This window comes from Carya illinoinensis, chromosome 8, assembly GCF_018687715.1.
Source record: "Carya illinoinensis cultivar Pawnee chromosome 8, C.illinoinensisPawnee_v1, whole genome shotgun sequence".
Lineage (NCBI taxonomy): Eukaryota > Viridiplantae > Streptophyta > Magnoliopsida > Fagales > Juglandaceae > Carya > Carya illinoinensis.
Window position 1 is genome coordinate 55,005 of NC_056759.1, and position 23,402 is coordinate 78,406.

The 23,402-nt window shown below is 36.0% G+C and overlaps 2 protein-coding genes and 1 long non-coding RNA gene across 6 annotated transcripts in view; 2 read left to right on the forward strand and 1 right to left on the reverse strand.

Annotated features, from left to right (window-relative positions):
* Positions 1-12,365, forward strand: part of LOC122319341 (brefeldin A-inhibited guanine nucleotide-exchange protein 5) — a 38,207-nt gene extending 25,842 nt beyond the window's left edge. For all 3 annotated transcript variants that reach the window (XM_043137363.1, XM_043137364.1, XM_043137365.1), the window contains 10 exons: positions 1,151-1,299; positions 2,533-2,889; positions 3,467-3,633; positions 3,706-3,953; positions 4,210-4,385; positions 6,488-6,604; positions 7,506-7,639; positions 7,741-8,047; positions 8,812-8,907; positions 11,993-12,365. In XM_043137363.1, coding sequence (XP_042993297.1) covers positions 1,151-1,299; positions 2,533-2,889; positions 3,467-3,633; positions 3,706-3,953; positions 4,210-4,385; positions 6,488-6,604; positions 7,506-7,639; positions 7,741-8,047; positions 8,812-8,907; positions 11,993-12,055 — 1,814 coding nt within the window. In that variant the 3' untranslated portion in view covers positions 12,056-12,365. The remainder of the gene's footprint in view (positions 1-1,150; positions 1,300-2,532; positions 2,890-3,466; positions 3,634-3,705; positions 3,954-4,209; positions 4,386-6,487; positions 6,605-7,505; positions 7,640-7,740; positions 8,048-8,811; positions 8,908-11,992) is intronic.
* Positions 12,366-14,514: 2,149 nt separating this feature from the next.
* LOC122319342 lies at positions 14,515-15,313 on the forward strand. Its single transcript, XR_006245062.1, has 3 exons — positions 14,515-14,713; positions 14,807-14,868; positions 15,085-15,313. It is a non-coding gene; the product is annotated as an uncharacterized LOC122319342 (long non-coding RNA).
* Positions 15,314-18,861: 3,548 nt separating this feature from the next.
* Positions 18,862-23,185, reverse strand: LOC122318094. Of its 2 annotated transcripts, none has more exons than XM_043135231.1 (3): positions 22,658-23,185; positions 22,450-22,566; positions 18,862-19,630 (listed from the first exon to the last, which is right to left on the reverse strand). In XM_043135231.1, the coding sequence occupies exon 3, from the start codon at positions 19,577-19,579 to the stop codon at positions 19,088-19,090; it is 492 nt and encodes a 163-aa protein (XP_042991165.1). In that variant the 5' UTR covers positions 19,580-19,630; positions 22,450-22,566; positions 22,658-23,185; the 3' UTR covers positions 18,862-19,087. The 2 variants fall into 2 exon arrangements, with proteins under 2 accessions (XP_042991165.1, XP_042991164.1); XM_043135230.1 differs by having other exon boundaries at positions 22,450-22,570.
* Positions 23,186-23,402: the final 217 nt, after the last annotated feature.

Genomic DNA, 23,402 nt, shown 5'->3' on the forward strand with positions numbered 1-23,402 from the left:
ATAGTTGAGGAGTTTAAGTTTCATCTTGTGAGTTGGGACAAGGTGTGTTCTCCGATTATTGGTGGCTGGTTGGGGATTCGCAACTTGAATGCATTCAATAAGGCTCTTCTAGGGAAATGGTTGTGGTCCTAAATTATGAGAACAAAGCCTTATGGAAGGTTGTGAAGATCATAAGTATGGGGGTGCTAGGGGGGATGGTGTTCTAATAAAGTTCAGGGGGCACACAGAGTGGGGTTATGGAAAAATACCCGGAGAGGTTGAGGGTCTTTCTCTAGCCATACCAGATTGGTGGTGGGGGATGGCTCCAGGATTAGTTTCTAGCATGAGTGGGGGATAGGGCCCTCAAGGATGCCTATCCTACAGTTTTCATAATTGCACAGGAGCAGGAGGCCTGGGTTGGTCGAATTAAGAGAAATTTTTTCTGGCTCACAATAGTGGAATGTCAGCTTTATTAGGGAGGCACATGATTGGGAGCTTGGTTTACTTGTAGACTTTTTCAATTTTTTGTATTCCTTTTTTGAAGTCAGTAATGAAGAGATGGACAAGATTGTTTGGACTCTTTTCTATCCTTTATACACTTATTCTATGAGGCTCTTACTGCTGAGGATGACAATTACTTCCCTTGGAAGAGTATTTGGAGAAGGCGCCTTCTTAAGGTGAAACAATTTGAAACAGCGGATCACTTATTCCTCCATTGTGAGTTTGCTAGGGCCTTATGGAATGATTTTTTCAGCAGAGTTGAGTTAATATGGGATATGCCTGGGAAGGTGATTGATCTTCTAGCTAGTTGGAGAGTTCTAAAGGGCATCCCCCATATTGTAGTTGTGTTATTTGCTTACCGTGTTGCATTTGGAGGGAAAAGAATCATCGGAACTTCGAGGATCGGGAGTGCTCTTTGGAAGAGCTTAAAAGTTTCTTCTTTAAGACCATATGGGCCATAGCTGTAGATTTTAATGGTCCCAATTTCCATGATTTCCTTGTATCTTTTAGACTATTTCTAGATCTTAATTAGGTGCATTCTCTTGTGTACTTCATGTGTACTTGGGCTATGTCTATTTTCGTATCGATAAAGTTTCTTTTACTTATAAAAAAAAAATGCTATCCTTCTTATTGGAAACTTCAGTATATCTAACACCAAGCACGTTTGCAGTTATCTTGGAACACTTTGATCAAGTAGTTGGAGATTGTTTTATGGACTGCGTCAACTGTCTTATCAGGTTTGCCAATAATAAAAGTTCACACCGTATAAGCTTGAAGGCTATTGCACTCCTACGTATATGTGAGGATCGTCTGGCAGAGGTTTGTTATCTAGTCTGCAGTTTCATTGAGCATATGACTTCTATTAATCCATGGAGATGCAAATAAATATTGGATATAAGTTCTACCTGTAGCAGCTTGTATGGCCAAACCATATAATAATCCCACTTGAATTCAGTTCCTTTCCTTGGGTACAGATGGTTGCATATCCTTAATGATTCATGCCATTATTGAAGTTGGTGAACTTCAATTATCAGTTCTATCTTTCTTCTCCAAAAAAAGAAAATAATAATTTAACGGAAAAAAGAACAGAGATAGAAAGAGGAAGAAGAAATGTTTGGTGAGCAAAGTTTTGGTGAACTTGACACTTGCCCTTCAGTATCGATGTTGATGTGAAATGACATGACATTGATATGTATAGGAGACGTCTAGGACATCAACAAAAAACTGAGTTGAAAGGCGAAGAAGATAAAACAGAACTAGAAAGGAAGTTTTGTACTGTATTTTCTTAAGAATTCTCATCACCAGTGTCAAACTTGATAAAGGGCTATGTTGTTATAATAATGGGTAGAAGTAATGAGCAAGGTTAGCTTAGAAAAGACATGGCAGAAAGTATGGCCTTAAACAGGGTTGAGCAGTGTCCTTCGGGAGTTGTAATGTTAGCTTATGACCACTAGGGATGAATTCAGTGTTAAATGCTTTGATCCTTATTTGTTTTTATTTTTTTAGTCAGTATATATCCTTTCACTTGAACTCTATCTGTACATGCTATTTCCTTCTCAATATGCTTTAAAAGACTATTGGAAGGGAGGACATGTGGAGAAGGTAAACCATATGTGTCAAAACGAGACATGCAAGAAGCATGTTTAGCACAAATTACACACTGCAATTGTCATGCGTTCATCATATTCCTGTGATCTATCAACTGCTTCAGATCTTTCAATGCAAAATATCTCCTTGTCAGTAAAATCTATGCGTCTGCTTATCCTCTTCTTCCTTGAATGCACTAGCATCATGTGAGGGATGACAAAAGCAATATCAATATGAAAAATGTCATTCTGATTTCTGTTATAGGTATGGAGCTTTGTTATTGCCTTTAGAGTTTGTACTGTACGTGTTTTATTTTTATTATCTGGGTATACTAGCAGCACCTCTAGTTGCTGTGGTCTCGTGTTTGCTTCAAACAGTATGTTGGGGGTTCATTTATCTTCCACAGAAGCGGTTATTTTGATTTGTGACCGAATGTCTTGGTGCCTGTGTGTTTGTCAATTTTAGGGCCTCATACCTGGAGGTGCACTAAAACCCATTGGCGGTAATGTGGATGCAACCTTCGATGTGACTGAGCATTATTGGTTCCCTATGCTGGCTGGATTATCTGATCTCACATCAGACCCAAGGCCAGAGGTCAGAAGCTGCGCACTAGAAGTTTTGTTTGATTTACTGAACGAGAGAGGGAGCAAATTCTCTTCATCATTTTGGGAGAGCATCTTCCATCAAGTCTTGTTTCCGATTTTTGATCATGTAAGACATGCTGGAAAGGAAAGCTTGATTTATTCTGATGATGAGTCACTTCGTGAAACCAGCATCCACTCACTTCAATTGCTGTGCAACCTTTTCAACATTTTCTACAAGGTACTTGTTATTGGTTGTTTTAAACAGTACTGCCTCTTAGTACCAATTAGTTAAGAGAGGGATATGTTGATACTGATCCTGAGATTTAATAGAGATAAACGGTTGTTAAAATTGATATGTTGATTGAATTAAGAAAAATGTTCTGCTATTCTTGAAGTTGGTTTTGGTGCATATGTAACAGGAGGAAGGAAGAAGAAAATGTATGCCTTGGAATATGCTACGTTGTAGACCATGACATTATGTTATACTGAATATTGTTTTGCTGCACACACAAACAAAATGATTACAGACAAAATGATTATTACTTGAATGTTTAGAAGAGATGTGTTAATCTCATTTACGTATTAATGGATGTAACTGCCAATAGCGTGAATGTATATGTCTCTGGTGGTGAGCTTATTGAAAACTATTTCAAAATAAGGTTTTCTATTGAAACAATCACGTATGACAATGTATCTTGAGCGTAGTAGTTTATGTATTGAGCACCTATCATTTAAAGGCTGTGAGATGATCTAGTTTTAATTATTTTTTAAGAACTTATTTGTGATGGAAAATTTATCTTCCTTCTTTTGTGCAGGAGGTATGTTTTATGCTTCCACCATTATTGAGTTTGCTGTTGGATTGCGCCAAACAGACCGACCAATCGGTGGTTTCAATATCTCTGGGTGCACTGGTGCATCTTATAGAAGTTGGAGGACACCAATTTAGTGAAAGTGACTGGGATATGCTGCTGAAAAGCATAAGGTTCACATCTAATGCTTCCTGAAAATATTTTTTAATATTCCATTACTAACGTTTTTCTGTTTTGACCACCAGAGATGCTTCATACACAACACAACCACTTGAGCTGCTCAATGCTTTAGGTTTTGATAGTGCTTCCTTGAAGTCTTTTGACAACGAGGAAGTGGATGGCCATCATTTTGATGTCAGGGATAATGGAAAGGAGTCTCTGTTGCCATCCCTAAGTAATGGTCCTGATGGCACTGCAAGGAACCCTAATGTAGCAGTCCCCCTAGATCACTATCAAGAATCAGGTTCACAAGTTAATGTGGAAGGATCTGAAGGTTAGCTGTTGAAACATTTATGGGAAATGCGTAATTATAGTAAGGCTTGTTATTCGCATTCAGATAACTTAAAATCTGCTATCCAACAGATTGAAACAATAATCTTATAAATATTTTTCCCACTGATATCTTATTATGATTGAAGGGTTAAATTTGCACTACCTTTACCTTTATAGTTGTCAATGTGAAATAATAAAACAAATATCGGAGAATGTATTCAATGGAAACTTGGGAAAATTGAATTTTATTTTTGTAGGGCTTCCATCACCTTCGAGAAGAGCTTTGAAAACTGCTGATGGAGGCCTCCAACGGAGTCAGACAATTGGCCAAAGGATTATGGGAAATATGATGGACAATCTCTTTCTCAGAAATCTTACTTCTAAATCTAAAGGCCCTGCTTCAGATGCTTCCATGCCATCTTCTCCAGTCCAGGTATCTTACTTGTAAATAATCATGTCCCAAAGGCCATGTGGTATCTGCTTTAGGCAGTCAGGAAAAGACAGAAAAATTCTTCTTTAGATGTGCCACATAGATTCACAACCAGTTAAATATGCCTTTCTAGCTTTGTATTTTTATTGCCTTCAATTTAAATTTCTTAACTATCACACTTCAATTGAATGCTACACTTTCCATGGGTTTTTTTCTGAACAATTGTAATATTGAGGAATTATCTGCAGTTCATTTGTGCCAAAAAAGAAGTTCTGAGACAGGTAGACCTGCTTTAACTTGATCTCACTTTACCTGCTAACTGCTAAGAAAGTGGCCAATTTCAGATCTGGCTGTTGTATATAGTTTTTTGTTAAGGTTTTGTTGGAGTGGAGGTGTTTGTTCGGTGGAACTTCAGGAAAAGTGCATATTTTAAATTTTAACCGAAGTGGTTTTCTGAATAGGGAAGTTATACTGCTTGACAATGACCATGAAGTAATATTCTAAGATATTTCAAAGACAACTAACACGTTTCCTTGCCAATTTATGATATTTATTCTTACCAAAAAATAATTAGCAATATCTTGCTTTTCTTATACAAGTTTGTATGTTACTCTGATGTTGCTTACCTTCTGTAAGATTTGATTTCAAATTCATATATCAACATGACCACCTAACTAGACATATAATGCTTGTGGTTTGCCTATCTTTAAATGTTTTTGGCTGAAAACTCTTGTGCCCAATGGGGATTCTTTAAATGTTCCGTTTTTAGACTTTGCTAGCTCCTAGTTTCATTGCTTGTATTTAGGTGTTTCCGCTTGTATACTTCCTGTGTACTTAGGCTATGTCTATCTACTTGCATTAATAAATTTCTTGTTACTTATCAAAAAAAATAATAATAATGCTTGTGGTTTGCTCGATTTAAATTGTGACTTTAAGATTCGTAATGTACTTTTTACGGTACATGTAGGTATGGAATACCAGTATGTTTGCTTTTCCTCTCTCTCTCTCTCTCTGTGGCCACCACCTGGTGGTCTAGTGGGGAGGGCATTCGACTGACTTTTTCTGTCTTTGGTTTATTAATTTTTTTTAGTAAATATAATTTTATGATTTAATTTTAATTTAATTTAATTTTTCAAATAGGAGAAGAGAGTTATCCATGTGGCAGTCTTACAGACTCCACATGTTTTTTCTTAACTTCGAGGTCTTATGGATTGCCTAGTGTTTTCTGTTAATTAGGATCGATGAAATTTGTAACAGGGGGCTGATCCACAATTTGTCATAGCACAGGTGGTTATTTCTTAAAAAAAGCATAGATGCTGAATCTCAACCTGACCAAAGTACAGGTGGTTATTGATGAAATGTTTCAATGACAATTTTAACTTTGGAGAAAGACGGGAAGCTAGTTCCCTAAAACTTTAGTCTAGAATGTCAAAAACTGCATTTTGAATCAAGCAGCTCTGTGGTTTCTAAATGTCCTTTCCATTATTCCAGCGCAATGCAGCACAGATTAAAATCTTAACCCATTGTTGCCCCTATCAAAAGCAATCTCAATGATCCCAGGTCTTAGGTTTGCAGATTGAATTAGATATGAGAGTTTGAATACAAGTAGTGCTACATAGTTGAGGAATTTTGATTTCTTCATTAACCGATCAGGCTGTTGGGGTTAAAAGGTTTGCTAAACTTAAGGTTTCATGTCCTCCTAACTAGTTGTTACCTCTTGTATACTCCCCATATACTTGGACTATACCTATTCTTATTAATATAATCTTTACCTATAAAAAAGAAAGAAAAGAAAAAGAAAAGTTCTCTCTGTTTCAAATATCTAAGAGAAGGGGTATTGTTTAAGGTTGTAAATAGGGAAAAGGAGGAGGTTCAAGGGGCTACTATTTTACGCAAGTTTCTTTTAATGAGGGTCTGTACATTAGCCTTTCTACAGTATTCCCATTGTATTTGCATATCCTTCTTTGTAAACCCACCTAAGGATGATCGAGGGAAACTTCAATACTTAATACTTCCCCTTTTTTCCTTCTTTTAATATATCTGGATCCCCATGCCTTTTTTTTTCGTTTATATTTGTTTCGTTTCTTGATCTCCTGCCACTCTAGGTCCCTGACGCCATGGAGTCCGATGTTAAAGATGAGGTAGAAAGTCCACTGTTGGGAACTGTGCGAGGAAAGTGCATCACTCAATTACTGCTGCTTGGAGCAATTGATAGTATCCAGGTTTAATTCTGATTATTGTATATTTTCATTAGATATGACCCTCCCTTTAATGAATGCATTTTTTCTTAATTATTATAGATCCACCTGAAATCCAACAGGATGAACTTTTGAGTTATTTGTTTAGGAGAATACAGTTGGAAGGCCGCATGGTTGGACAGATTTAGTTCTCCAAATAGCTTGGGCCTATTGCTATTTCCATTTCTCCGTGACCTATTTAGTAGGTGAGGCCTGGGTAGAAAAATTAGTGGTGGAGAATGTAATGTTCCACCCTGTGCACGAGTGGGTGAGAACTTGTCTCTTTTTTTTTCAGAGCTTGGGGTGGGGCGGCGGTTGATACCTCATATTGAGCAAGTATAGGTGGAAAATGGGATCCCACGGATCCCACATTGCTTGTAGGGGAGAAGTCTTGCTCTTCATAATGATTCCTAGGACCCTGATTGTACCATCGAATAGTCCTTTTTGGAGTATGGGTCCATTCTAGCCTGGGCATAGGATTGTTACAGATGGTACCAGAGATAATCTCAACCATAAGTGTGGAACTTTGAGTTGTGCTACCTATAATAGAATGGCCTGATGAGGAAGTCGATAATTTAAGCAGGGGAGGTTATGATATCCCATATTGAGTGAGTATAGGTGGGGATGAGATCCCATATTACTTGGAGAAAGTTCTTGCTCTTTATAGTGATTTCAAGGGGCTCCGATTATACCATTGACCAGTTCTTTTGGAGTATGGGGCAGATGTGGCTTGTTCCTTCCTTGGGTAGTTAAAGGGGGGTGAGTGGACATTACAAATAAACCGTGCATGCTGCATGAAGAGAGAGGGAGAGAGCGATAGATTTGACTAATGTATCATTTAATTGTTGGGAAGGTATCTGAAAATTGTTTTCCTGTCAATTTGTAGAAGAAATACTGGAGCAAGTTGAAAGCACCACAAAAGATTGTTATAATGGACATATTGCTACCTTTGTTGGAGTTTGCTGCTTCTTATAATTCATATACCAACCTCAGAACGCGGATGCACCAAAATAACATTTGGTATTCAGAATCATTTTTCTTCTCCTTCACCAGTTGCCTGAAGAATTTCTTATCCTTGAAGCAGAAGAACGTTTTGTCATTATTATTTCATTTTTGAACAGGCCACCTTTGAATCTTCTGCGCCAGGAATTAGCAGGAACTTGCATATATCTGGACATCTTACAGAAAGCAACTTCAGGAGATTATATGGATGAAGAGAGATATCCTAATAGTCCTGTGGATGTTGATACTGCTTCAACTGACAAATCTAGTACAGAAGAAAAACTTGCAAGAGTAGCTGAGGAGAAATTGGTGTCTTTCTGTGAACAGGTACTCAGGGAGGCATCTGATCTGCAGTCCAGTGTTGGGGAAACTACTAATATGGACATTCATTGTGTGTTGGAGTTACGTTCTCCAATTATTGTTAAGGTATATAAATTGTTGTTTCTAAAAATAGTGAAAGTAGGGCATGTTGTGAGATATTGGATTTTTCATGATGATTTATTTAATGCCAACACTTTTGCTGCTGATTATTATTGGAAACATTTTGCATATAGGATAGTACATATACTTGCTTACAAGGATTTTGTGCAACTGCATGCCTGATTTGTAAAGCACTTTTGCTTCCTCGCAACTCCTATAATGTGCAACGTCATTCCATTCTCTTGTTGGAGAACACAACCCTACATTGAGTCTCTACACATGCAACATTCTAAAAGCAGGACCAGACCACTTCTGGTCCATTGAGTCTCTTCTGGCATCAGTTATAGTCCATTTAGAGCCATCAGACCACTTTGTTGTCAGAAAATGGATTGGCCCGGATGTTTGGCAGCCATCTTTACCTGGCAATAGAACTGTCAAAAATTGCATTAAGAAGGGCCTTGAACTCAAGACATCCTGGGTTCAATCCCACATTAGGAGTTCCCCATAACTTACATGATTTACCATTCTAGTGTGTGGGGTCATGCATCTGGGATTTTATGGGTAGGCCCTAAGAGCCTTGCCTTAGTGATGATCCACGTCATCAAATGAATAGGGACTGTCATTTTTTCTGACTTGGGAGCTTTCAGCGTCCAATGAGAACAAAAGGACCAAGTTACAAATCTACTTAAAGCCTTGAGTCTTTTTCTCATTCACTTTTATAAGTTGTAGTGATAACCAAGCTTTTCTTTCTCCAATACTTGATCTTTCAGGTGATTAAAGGCATGTGCTTTATGAACAGTCAGTTATTTCAAAGACACGTGCGAGACTTCTATCCTTTGCTTACAAAACTTGTATGCTGTGACCAGGTAATTTCCTGCTTCCTGATCCTTTTTTTTTTTTTTTTATTCTTTTAGAAAAGCACCTACAGATTTGTGGCAATATCTCTGCCCTTGCAGAAGTTCTTTATTAGCCCTTAATCTTTCATAGTCTTGGTCTGTCCTTGAGCTCCATGTTTGAGTGTCAAATTTGTTTGTTGCATGAATATGGCTTGTATGGCAATTGCTATATAATAAGACCCCCCCAGCCACCATGCCTCCACCCCACCAAAAGAAAGTAAAAGCAAAGATAATTTTTTTCTTGAATCTGGCTTGATCCACGTAAAAGATGTTTTATCTATTTTTAAATGACATGGATGAAACTATATGATGTTATTTCTATTAAATTAGCCAGATTGATAGGTTCTTTTCTGTCACTGAACTAGTCAGTTCTTAATCCGTATCAAACATGAAATTCTAAAAAGGGATTGTGCAAATGGTGGTTTGTATCACCTCAGCAGCATCTTGAAACTATGCTTTAAAGTTGATTTCTTAGCATTTTATTGATTCAACTTGTTTTTCTTTTTTCTTTTTTAAAAGTGAAATTTCATTGAAGCTCAAAAAGTGGTGCAATCCAATTCACTGGAACCATACTAGAGATACATCTAATAATGCTTGGAAAATAAATAAACCTTTATCATAAAGGGGTGTTTACCAACCTTAACACACACAGACACACGTGCACAATTGCTTTATCAGTTAGTACCTGAGTCGATATTATGGTGTTAAGTCCAGTCTGCCATTACCATGGTTTCTTAGGTGGTTTCAGCTGGCCTCTTCTTTTGTCTGGGGTCCCACAGACGGATTTCTTTTTCTTTTTTTCTTTTTTTTTTAATGTCGGGGAACCTCTCCATGGCAAGGCCCTTCGGACCCATCCCTGCAGAGTAAACCCCGGTCCCGTGCACCGCACCCTCGGAAGTTTACCTACACAGAGCTGGTTAAATCGCTGGCTTTTCACCAAGAGGTTCCCCGACATCAAAATAATAATAATAATAATGTGTGACAACTTATATCACATCACAAAACAGTTAGAACACCCTGCATGCATATACTAAAAAAGGAATTTTCATTTTTTCAACTTTCCTGGTCCATGTAGGAAGGTTAGGTCTGAAACTTGTTATTTGTTCTTAGTGAGAACGTATATTCCATAGTTATCTATGCAGTGAATCTCCTATGGAAAGCTATTGCTGTAGCCCTCAAACTATCATTGCCAGCCCATGAAGGCTGGCAATGGGGTGGGGTTGAGAGAGCAAGCCTGATCCTTATGCCATGTGAGATATACAACTGGTCCAAATGCCATTTGGCATGGGACCTTTAAAAGTATCAGTGTGTCAATTGGCCCCAGTGGGGTTTTACTTTGAACCACTTAGGGATACATAACATACTTGCTGACCATTTTGTTTGGTAATTGATGAAGGAAAAGCTTTCCAGAATTTTATTTCTTAATTCCTTAGTTCCTCCCCAACCGCCTACCCTCATGTTTAAATGCTTTTCTTTTACAAGTCTCCTTTTTTTATAACAAGGAATCCCAAAGACATTGCAAATGTACCATGGGTCTTACTTGTTTATCATCTAGAAGTGGAGAAGAACGGGAATTATATTTCTTATTTACTTAAAATAAGGTACAATCTGAATGTGTTATAGACTACAAGGATAAGCTAAAAGGAAAGAATGACAATTGCTAACAAATCTCCTAGAATATCTCCTAAGAATATATCCTAGAATATCTTCTAAGAATATTTACATAATTACAGAAATTTCTCGTGTAATCAAGGAGAGTTGACTGGATAAATTTGAAAACTTTCCAACATTTAGACATTTAGACCCCGGGCCTGTGTAAGATGTCTCATCACAGATCAAGCAAATCATTGGCTTTCACTGATAGGACGTAGCCTCAAGAAATTGCTTGCATCCCGAGGGTTCAAACCTTAAACCTAGAGGGAGCATACCCCAAAACCAAAGCCCTTACCACTTGAGCCAATCCCAAGGAGTTTAAGTCACTCCTTTTAAAGCATGTATACTCAACAACTGCGGAATGGTCAGTGAAAGCAAACTATTTAGGGAGCAAACAATGTACATGATGTCTATGCAGCGCTGGGGAAGCTAGTATAGAGGACAAACCCCTGTTTTTTGTTTCTCTGCGATCTTTATTTATTTGTTTCTTTATTGCCATCTTTCCGTATTGATTTTCAATTGAGTGATTTCCTAAGGTAGGGAGTAGGGTTCTTCGACGAAGAAGGTCGACTATCTTCTCGCTTCATTTTTAAAAACTAGGATTCCCATTTCGACTTTAAAAATCAAGTCGAGAAGCACATGGCCTTCGTAATTGATGTGGGACAGATTTATCTTGGTCTTCCTTGGCATCAAAGCTTTAAAAAGGACAAAATACAGTTTGCACCCTGAAACTGTCATCCCTCTTGCAATGCAGGATGCCCAACTATTGCTTTTGGCATATTTATGACCATTAGGATGGATTATTAATCCCATTCTTATTTTGTTCCAATACTGAAATTCTAGAATGATATTGTGCAACTCACTGCCTAGAATGTGATTAGTAATCTCTGTCCTAACGGTCATAAATTGGACAAAGGAGGGATAGTTGATGAAAAGTGATGGTTTGAGGGTGAAAAATATCAAAAGTGATATTCTGGGTACCACATTGCAAAAGGGGTCATATTTTTTAAGTACATATTGTATTTTTCCCGCTTAAAAAATGACTGCCATTAGTATTGTGCAATATCTTAATCACTTAGTTTTATATATTTTTTATTCAGTCTTTGTAATACCGGATTTCTGTGAGATCAAGCTGCCAAATAAGTAATAAAAAAAGGTTACAACTCACTCAAATGGTATTGGTATTACTGACCGAAATGATATTTGCAGTCATATAATGTATAAGCCTCGCACACTCCTTTTGAAAAAAATGGGTAAATCCGAAACCCACATGAGAAAATCATTTTTTTAATAGTGAACCTCCACTTTTTTTTAAAGAGAGTACACGAGTCTTGTACATCCTAAAACTATATCTAGCATTACTCGTTTTTCTATAGACTAATGATATAGATTATTTTTACAGATGGATGTTCGTGGAGCTCTTGGTGATCTTTTCAGGGCACAATTGAAAGCTCTCCTGTCATAGTTTTGTTTCAGCCACTATCAAGTTCTTTTTTGAAATGATTCTTGGTCATTGCAAATAAGAAGGCAGATCGTCTCATTGTTCAGCTGACATTTTTCCCTATATTGAAAACTTGATATGCTCCTACAAAGATTTTATTTCCTCTCGCTGTGTTTTGGTGAAAAGAGGGAAACAAATTATATTTCCTTCTTAATGAAGGCTTTGCTGTTTGTAGTTGTACCCTATTGCTGATCCTAGAAACATCAGTAAAAAAGTTGTACTCTGAGCCTGAGGGATTTCTCGATTTGTTTAGTTATTAAATTTTTTTAAGTAATTTTTATTTACTGTCACTAGTGGTTGACCTGCAAGTAAACACTGAATAAAATTATGCACAGAAAACAAGGTATTTGCAGGTAAAATTATTCACTGCTATCAAGATGGAAACCAAGTGATATGATAGTTGAAAATTGAATAAAATATTATTATAATATTATTTTTTAATATTATTATTATTTTAAAATTTAAAAAAATTGAATTGTTTATTATATTTTGTGTTGAAATTTAAAAATATTGTAACGATTAGATAAAATGAGTTTGAGATCCAAATTGGTAGGACTGTTTATCCGAACTGGATTTTATCCAGTCCGGTCCGGAATCCGGAAAAACAAAATTCCAGTTCCGGGTTCCAGACCGGATTAAATTCGGGCCGAAATCCGGATTGCAAAACTCGGACCTATGCGGTCTAGCTATGGATTTAAAATCCGGGTACCGGATCAAAAACTCGGTATCCAGTTTCATTTATTTTTTTTTCCCTCCCTCCGCTAAATACCTCTCTCTCTCTCTCTCTCTCTCTCTCTCTCTCTCTCTCTCTCTCTCTCTCTCTCTCTCTCTCTCATCTAAGATTGAAACCCTAGCTACTGCTGCCACTTCGCCTCATTCTGTGTCTCTCTCTGTCTGCTAATGCGAAAACGCCAAAAACCATCTCATTTTCATCGGCTTACTCTCTTGTTTTTGTTTTCCTTTCTCACTTTCTTTACCCTGCCCTCATATCTCTGCCCCGAAAGCCCTCTATCAGTCACTCCGAAACCCTAGGCGTTGTCTCTCTTTCAATCTCAGCCTCTTCGAAGCCCTATCTGTAATTCTTCCCTCTCAAGAGCTCAAGGTTTGTTCTTTGCTTACTCTCTACTTTATCGTTAAATCTTCTATTACTTGGGTCTTCACTGAATGATACTTATTTGCTATAATCTTATGCAAGATGAAGTGGCTAAGGTTTTTTGGTTTTATATTTTTAGTGCGTTGTCTATTGTCTGTTGTCTATTTTCTGGTCTTTTGAAGTGGTTTTATAACATTACTTTTAAAACATAATATATAAATGGTTATACGTATATCATTACTCTTCAAATATAAGATTGTACTGATCAACTCACTCCATCTAAAAGGGTCAACGTCTATGCACTTAGATGGTAAGAACCACTCGTGCTAAGCCACCATGGGTGGCCGACCACCCTCTCAAATGGGGTAGCCTGCAAACCCTCTCTTGGAATGGCCAAAGTCAAACCACCTTCACCTTTTATATTATAATGAACATGAGTTATGAGAAATGTCATTAAATTTTAAAACTTTTTTTATTATAAAATAAATTTAATATATTAAGTCAAGTCATAAACTTTTTTTTGTGATATTTGCATATAAACCTAAGAAAATGATAGTATGTTCTATGGTTTTGCTCCCTCATTTTGATTGTATTTTTTTCTTTAATAATTGAGGAATTAATATATTTTTCCAGAATACTTAAAAAATGAAAAAATATATATATAATTTGCGTTAGAGACACGCCTAACGCTGGGCGATACAATAGTAAAATCCATCAACCTAATACTTCTTATGTGTTATTTTTTGTTTAAATTCATTTTAGTATTGTAATAATAAATTTTTAGAATTAAGCAAAAGGATTTCGTAGAAGCCTCGAAACTTTGAGGAGATCCAACCCAGTCAACGTCTGGAAACTAAACTCCAGATTACCTGTGAAGATCTTTGTGGATGTATTTTCCCTTACGTTTGGTTCCGGATTTTATTTTTGTTTTCCTTTCACAGATCAACGTCACAAATAGCATTTATCCCTCAATATTTATTCCTTTATTCATGTCGATGTTCTGTTTGGCAATATAGGTTCTAAAGAAAACCTTCAAGAAGTTGGACCATGATGTAAATATAGAGAATTTTATGTGTTCAAGGTACTATTGTATTGATCAATCTGTAAATTTTATGTGTTCAAGGTACTATTGTATTGATCAATTTGTAAATTTTATGTGTTCAAGGTTATTTCCATCCATTGTCTTGAAATTTTATGGTAATCTTATTCCTGCAAGTTTTCATTTTAACTGAAATATCTGAAAATTTTGATGCTGTAGAAAGAAGTTTCAGATGTGGCGATAGAAGAAGTTCAGGGTGATGGTAATCTACTGATTTTCAATCAGGTGAGATCAAGTTTTAGCTTATTCTTTCTCAGTTGTGTCCAGTAGCTAATCTCTTCCGACTCTTCTGAAATATTGATGAAGAGTGAGCTGCTCTGTTTCTGTTTACTCCTCAAATCTGCATGATTTAATCCAAGAACTTCTTGACCCCATTTGACTTGGCACCCCCTTATTTTTCTTTTTTTCTTGCAGCCCTCAAACAATCAAGGTACAGATTGTTTACCACCAGTATCTTAATACATTATTATTTGGATTCTTTATTTACTCGATTAAGTGGATTGTGGGTAAATACGATGTGCAGGAATTGAGGAATCAATTAAGGGTATTGCAAACTCAACTTACAGGAGTATAAAAAAGACTGAGGTGCACCTTATGGGCTTTTTTTTTTTGAAGTACTGCTTTTTCTTTCGGTTCTTGTGGATCGTATTGTTAGTGTTAGATGGATACTGAATAAAAGCTCAAGTGTATTTACTGCTGCTTATTAGAAACTCTCTGTTTTATTGTTTTGATGAGAATGTTTGAGTAGTTACAAACTGGGAAGACTAAAATGCCATTTTCATTCTATTTTATTTTTTGCAGGATCACTTTGAGGCCAATCACTTTGAAGTTGCTATTTGTTGTGGAAATTAAATCGTTGATTTTGTAATTCATATATTGTAATTTAGTATTTCGTAATGTAATGTATAAATAACAAATAATATAATATGTAGTGGATTGTATTGTAATGCATGCATACTTGCATAGATGAATATTGGAATTTTTTTTTGTTTTACATGCATTTTTATTGGGAGGCAAATTAAGTGAAACTTTTATATAGGAGTGATATTTTTCAACCTCTAAAGTGCACAATCAAATTTATTTATTTTTTATAAAAAAAAAAAATCAGAACTATATGTGAAAATATTGGATACATTTAAGCTTTTAATAATGGGGTTTAAAAAAAAAAAAACCGGGTTTAATTCGGAACCCGGAATCCGGGTTTTGAAAAACCCGGATTCATCCGAGTTCCGGCCCGTTTATGACACGGACTAACTGGTCCAGGTTCCGGTTTAGGTCTACCCAGATTCCCGGGTTGAAATCCGGATGAACAGGCCTACAAACTGGGTGCTGAACATTTTGTGCCGCTAATTTTTGGACCCATAAACACATGGACGAGGATTTCCGGCTCAATCGAGAGAGTAAAATGACGATGATTTTTGGATAGTCCATTCATCTACTCAGAAACTCTGCATGAAAAACGTTTCCAGGCTTGGGAATGAAGGCATTTGCCCATAACCTGCCAAAACCTGAACAAATACATTTGCATTACTCTGGATTTAATAATTTTTTAAGAGTTTTGCTATATACAAGCAGAGTCGCGCACTAATCTGTGTACTAACACTGATTTATTCATACTTAAAATTTAAATTAACATTATTTTTAATAAAATCTACTTTTTGACCAATCACATCATATTGATGCACAGATTAGTGTACAATTGTGCTTGCAACTATACTTTTCCATTTTTTAAAGAACTCATGCACGAAATTAGAAATAGATCAAGAAGTCCGCTTTGCAACGGTCGGTCTGTTGTTAAGCCATCAACAGCCTTCTTCACATAAGCAAGCCCACACAAAAGTCATAAGAATCAATACAGTAGATAATTTATCTCTATGTACTCTGCTCCAAATCCATTGAAACCTTGGTCACTCTCTCTTCCTTGCTCATTTTTGCTTGCTAGCTACTTACGTACCTACCTCGGGACCTCGCTCGCTCTTCTTCATTCTTTTTCTTTCTCTTCCCCATTGCTCTTCTCTACACCCCCTCTTCCACATCTTTTCTTCACAAATATTGGCTATGGATCTTCAGAAGTTAGATTTGGATTAAAGAGTTTGGATATAGAGGATCAAACCTTGATACTGTTAGGAAACCATGTAAAAAACAGATCTAGATCATGTATAAAATAGTAGTGGTACTGGTGGCATGATGATAGTATAGACGAAGACAGATAAATTAAAAGAAGAATAAAACCAATTTTGAGTTGAAAATTTAGCAAATCTTCTTCTAGAAGGTGCGGTACTGGTGGCATGGTGCTAGTGTAGATGAAATTAAAGAAGAACAAAACCATTTTTGAGTTGAAAATTTAGCAAATCTTCTTCTGGAAGGAGCTGCAAGGTTATCTCCTACAATGCATTGGGACGGACTCTGGAAGTTTGCAAAAGAGATGAGGGGGAGTGAGGGGCTACATGGCACTCATTTATTGGTGGACTGTTTTTTAGTTGAGAACGGACAGACCGCTTATAAGATTCTTTCATAGATCAAATCAGGTACGATTGATTCATATACAATTCAAGCTCCTTACGTGATCCAATGCTCAATATTGATAAGGGTGATGCTGCTCCCACTCACCGATTAATTTCTTTTTTTCTTCTTTATTTTCTAACAAATTTTTTAAACACTTTAAACCTTTTATAAACAAAAAATTATAAAATCATTAAAAATATTTTTTTAATCTTTAAGTGAAAAAAATATCATCGATACTCGCACTCAGATGGGTCCTAGGCACCAACAAAACTCACATAGAATCGGGTGATTCCAATAAAGATGTTTCACGTGAGTCAAATCTTGAATATGAATCACAATTAAATAATGGTGTGTTTATACTGGGATCCTCCTTCTTTTACATGTCGTATCCCCTCATTTTTAACCTTCCATAGTTCAATTAATGCTCATACATATTAAAATGAGAGAAAATGTGTTATAAATGGTTTGACTTATAATGTTTTATGACGAGAAGAGAGAGGAAAAGTAATTTAAAAATATTTTGTTTAGAAATTTAAAAAAATTATAATAATTAAATGAAAATTTTAAAAATTAAAAATTAAAAAATATTTATATATATAATATTTAAATATTTAAATTAGATAAAATGAAATAAAATGAAATGAAAATAGATGATAAATCTCTCCATCCAAACCCCGTGCTGTATTCCCTTGATCTGCACAGACCATCAATGTGTTGTTACTCGTCCCATACGTGCGTGCTTACGTCGGCCTTATTTTCATTAATGCGAGTTTGACACCCCAACTGTACTATCATTAATGCCCGAGGAAGTGCTTAGCTGCCCACCCTTTTGATATCAGGCAGCATGAATTGGGAGCTCTCTCTTTCGTTTTGATCGCCTCTCTCTTGTGACTTGCCCACTTGGTACCTCACCTCTTTGGGCTAACATGCTCTTGAGGGATAATTCGGTAGTCACGTCCAACAAATAAACTTTGTCAATTACAAACTTGATATGGCCCAATACAAAATTAGAGGATTATGGTGGAGATGTGCGATCTGCTTAATCAACAAATCGACTTAAAATTGACTTATATACAATCTAAACTTAAAACGATAATACGAACATATAAACTAAAACAACTTAAATTTAGACTTGCTTCAGGATAATTGTTACACTTTTTAATGTTTCTCTTTTAACTGCTATTAAATTAATTTCAATCAATCATTATTTTTTTGTTTGCATCCGACTTTATTCCATTTTCACCCAAATACAAAGGTATAGTTGTTTAATGTATTGAATCAAGAATTTGATTTTATTATTATTTAAATAAAAAAAAGTTGATTTGATTGTTATCTAAGTCAAGAAATTAATTTGATTATTATTTAAATCAAGATATTTAATTTCACAATATGAACAAGTTCTATCTTATCAAGAAGTTTGGTTTACCTAATGACAACATACTTTCTTTATCCTATCTCTATGTAATTTTTTTATAACTAAATAACTATTTTCAATTATGATAATGATAAAAAGTTAGTACTTAGACTTCTAAAAAAAAATTGTCTAAAAAACTTAAAGAGTAGTGCTACATCCTCGAGGGATGTAGCCCAAAGAACTCATAGAAAAATGTAAAAAAAAGTTTTTTTATTTTTTTATCCATTTTTTTTATATTCTTAAATATTTTTTTAAAAAAAATACAACATTATTAAAAAATACTTTCTTAATCATTAAATAAAAAATAAATATATAAATAAATAAAGTCTCTTTGGGACGGCCCGGCTAGCAATAGCATTATAGCAGCCCTCCATGCATTGCATGCCACATCAGGAATTTCACACTAAGAGTATTGGCAATAGCTAGTCATTATCAAGTCTAAAATTTAGCTAGAATATTGTGTTTTGGTCATAATATGAACTTCTAGCTAAATTAGTCCACATTGGACTAGCTATCCCCAAATCTAAAAAATAATATAATATTATTTTTTTTATAATATTACCAAAACAGTCCATTATAACCAAAACAGTCCACTATTACCAAAATAGTCCACAAATTAGAAATATAGTCCACTAATATACCCCAAAACAGTCCAAAAATTACCAAAATAGTCCACTATTATCAAAATAGTCCACAATCCTACCAAAAACAGTCTAGAAATTTATAAAACAGTCCACAATCCTACCAAAAACAGTCTAGAAATTTACAAAACATTCCATTAATCAGTAGATTAATTTAGTTGCTACCCAGCCACATGTTTATCCAGCCTACATGTGGCTGGGCAACCACTAATAATCTCAAAAAAAAAAATCAAAGCTACCAACATTAGACACATCCATAAGGTGTCGAAGGAGATGTAGATGTACCCCCGATATCCTTCCTCCATTCCTCATAAATTTTCCATTGAATATAGTCAAAATATTCTTGTTGCATGGCATTCAGGCCACTTAGATCTAGCAACATCATCTTTGCCTCCCATTTCTTTTTTTTAAGTTCAAATGCTGTTGATCTTTCTAGGTCTGCCTTCAGAGTCGCATTTTTACGCTTTTCCATGGTCGTCACTCGATTATCGATCATTTTGGCCAAAGCAGTCTTGATCTCACTATCGTTGCCTTCCATAGACTTCCGCTTCCTCTCCCTTTCTTTCTCAGCTTTTTTGCCTGGAGGTCTCTCAGCAAGAACCTCTATGTCCTCCTCAGCTTGGTCAACATCAACAACATTAGTCACTTTTTCAGGTGACTTTCTCTTCTTACCAACGGTGGAGATGTGTTGCTGCCATTTTGATTGGTGTCTAAGAAGACACCAACAGTACTCCATTGTGAAATTACTCCCAACAATCTCTTTGTATAACACCTTCGCTTTCTCAATCTACAAAAATTTATTAATTTCTATTAGTTCATAAGTAAGTCCACAAAATAATTAAATGAAAAAAGGTTTTAGGGTACATATATTGTCTTACTCCGTTGCACCACTTGGGTGCAATGACTCTACCTGTTCTATACATGCACAAAATTTCTCCGTCCATTTTTTAATCGTGGACCACCAATTCATCAAAGACCCTTCAGAACGATTGGCAATATTCGGTTTTTTATATTCATGACAAAATGTGGTAATTCTTTCCCACATTTGAGTGGACTTTTGGTTAATACCCCTTATCGCATCGATGCTAATATTGAGCCAAGCTGAGAGGAGGAGGTTATCCTCTTCAACGGTGAAAGATGCACCTCGTTGAACTTTTTTTTAAAAGATGCCTCTTTTCACCGTCATTTGGAGTTGCTTGGATAACAACATTATCATGTTGCGTTGGGGTGCTATCACAACCTCCTCCTCCACTTTGCAATAGAGTGGTGAAGAATGGGTCATCATCAAAATGTGTGTCCATCCTTAAAAAATATTAATATTTCAAGAAGTCAGACAAGTTGCCCAATAGTTAACATCATATTGCAACTTCTCAGTCCATATATCATTTAAAGTGACATCATTTTGTAGAACCAAATGAGAACATCATTTTGAGATCAAAGGAGAATTTCATAATTGATACAACCAAGACATTATCAGAAACATGGCCAGAAACAGAAAGTTTTGAAGAAAGAATACTAACTGAAACAAGGAAAGAAAGAAAGAAAAAAAAAGGGTAAAAAAAAAAACTGCAAACTGACAGAAAACAGCTTATGCATTATTAGAAACATGGCCAGAAATAGAGAGTTTTGAAGAAAGAATACTAACTGAAACAAGGAAAGAAAGAAAAAAAAAGAGTAAAAAAAAATGCAAACTGACAGAAAACAGATTATGCATTATCAGAAACATGGCCAAAAACAGAGAGTTTTGAAGAAAGAATACTAACTGAAACAAGGAAAGAAAGAAAAAAAAAAGAGTAAAAAAAAAAAACTAACTGACAGAAAACTTCCGCATGCATTATCAGAAATATGATACAATTACAAACATCAATGAAGGATTCAGAAACATATAGAAAAAAATAAAAGTATGGAAGAAAAGGCAAAAGCTGACACAACTAGCTTCCAAAGTCGAAGCTTCCCAAAAATATCCTGTCACAATAATAAAATGCTTTCAAATGAATGGACGCTAGTTGCAAATTTGAACAGTTCATACCACCTTTCAAGAAGACAAAAAGGAAGATGCAAGAATTTTCGTCTTAGGTTATCAACAATGACATACACTCCCACCCTTCAACTTCTTAGAGTAGGTTACAGGAATTAACTTCACGAGAGTTACTATTGACTATAACTTCAAAGGAGTTACCATATCAAAACATATTTAAAGAAGCATGGGAAATGCCTCTCCATATATTGTCTACAATAAAATTTTTTACATCTCTAAGTTTTCATGAAAAAAATAAAATCCATAAAAATATCTCGTCAAATAGAAATCTATCTTGGGGAAGAAACTTCAATTTCTAACACCAAATAGGAGCATATGTACACAACTCCACAATGTAAAAAAAGCACAATTATAACTGCATACTGAAGCTCCACCATGCAATGGTTCACCCTTATATTTCTATACTGAGTAGACCTCCCTTTGCAATGGCAATCCTCAACTGCCATCTAAGGCATTAATTGTTGAGCCCCATGAAGAGAATACTATCAACTACACATATGCCGCCATTGCAGAATGCAGCGAGACATGATTATCTATCCCACATCTAGTCTTGCGCATGCAACACTAATCTTGACATTTGACGAGGTTTTCAACAATCAAGATCTAAATCAAAGCAACTATTCACCAAAAAGAAAAAAGAAAAAAAAATATACACACTTTTGTAGGACCTCTGCACATTAGGCACTCTTCTAACAAAACATAGCATTTAGCAAATCCTCTGAAAGTCTTGACAAAATAGGAACCACCAAAGTTTCCACTACTTAACCAGTGAGGTACTATATCCTCTCCTCTGCTTGAATATGATTCTATAGAAAATCAAGTACAGGAGTAATTGACTCTAATTATCAATCTTGGAGCCAGTGGGCTATGGACCAAGTAATGCGCTCAGACCAATTTGACTTAGTGTGGGTACTTTCTAGCTAGGATCCTTAGGCAGCATGTGCTTACTAATGATATGATTTTGGTGGGTGAGTTAGGGTGTTCTTTCTTAACAAGTAAACATTTCTCCGACGTTGATGATATAGAAACAGAACCTTGTGGGATTAATTTCCAAACAATACCAAACAATCAACAAGGACTACCTCAAAAATAAATCAGCCAACCCATGGTATATGGATGAATTGATCTAATGTGATAAAGCAGATGCATGGATTAAAAAAAATAGATGCACAGATTACTTTCCCAAAAGAAAAGGCAGAGGGATTGGGTTTAAGTTTCTTATGCAATTGGCACTTGTTAGGAAAAAAATAAAAAAATAAAAAAGTGATTTTGCAATTGGCATCCGATGCCAATTTTGTCACTCTAATTCAAAGATCTCACACGTGAGTTCTCACTATTTGTGTTATTACAATAATGCTGCACTTAATTTCAAAATTTTTTAAGTAGATCCAGATTCTTTGTTTTCAGCAATTTAATTTCAGATTAGAACAATAGATAAATTAAAGTACATACGAATTAAAAAATACAATAGATAATTTCCACAAGGCAGGAAAAAATACAAGCAAAAAGTTGTTGCTACCATTTCATCTTAAAAAACAAAAAACAAAAAAAAAAAACTATGCATTTACCCAAACAGATGCGACCGTAGTGTCGGATTTGTGGAGGAAGAACTGTCGGCGTGAATCGTGGAGCAAGCCGATGCCTTCCAATCGTGGAGCAAGCCAATGCCTTCCAAGTGATTCGACCTGGCTGGGCAAAATAGGGCACGATTTAATTACTCAGTAAATCGGAGAAGAGGGAGAGACGAGCGTGAAAGAGAGAGAAAGAGAGGCTTACTGTCGACAGCTCGAAGACGAAGGCGTCTGCTGGAGAAGGCGACCGGTGGACCTGATTCGAGGCTGTGGCTGACGAAGAAGGCCGAATGGGAGAAGCACTTCATTCGGGAGAAGTCAAGAGGAAATATTGTGATGTTGGGGAAAACGAGAAACTGAGGGAAAGAAGGGAGAGCGGGTAGAAGAAAAATAATAAATATAATCGATGGACTCGATACAGTAGCTCTCCAAGTCTGGCGAGCAGCTTATAATTACTATAGCATTTATGTCAAACTTTTAAAGTTTGACTAGGCCATTGCAGATAATTATTATATAAATTTTATCTATTTTACACTTGCATATGGCAATGGCCAATGCTCTAAGAGAAGTAGACTCCACCACACAGGAACGTTGAAAGCAGCCTCACTATTTTCGCCCAAGAGCGGTTCAAGTGACGAAGCCCTTCCTCTTCCTCATTGCAAATTCCTCCACTGCCACCATCTCAGTCCGACGCCCAAGATCACACCACCCCCATCTCTGACCAACCGTCAGTTGCCTACGTTGGTTTTTTCAATTATCTGAACACAGATTTCACACCATCTCAACCACACGAATTTCACTTTTTACTTTTTGATTTTTTTTTTAATTTAATCTCTCCTATTTTTGTTATGGTTTTGGACCATTGCAAATTTGCTTTTCAGGATGCATCCCATCTAGATCAGTGAAATAAATGCCTTATTTATTTTTTGGGTTGGTGATGTCTCTGGTAT

Bases quoted from the DNA above. Each gene is read 5' to 3' on its own strand.
- LOC122318094 (XM_043135231.1), bottom strand. From the start codon at position 19,579: ATGGAGTACTGTTGGTGTCTTCTTAGACACCAATCAAAATGGCAGCAA.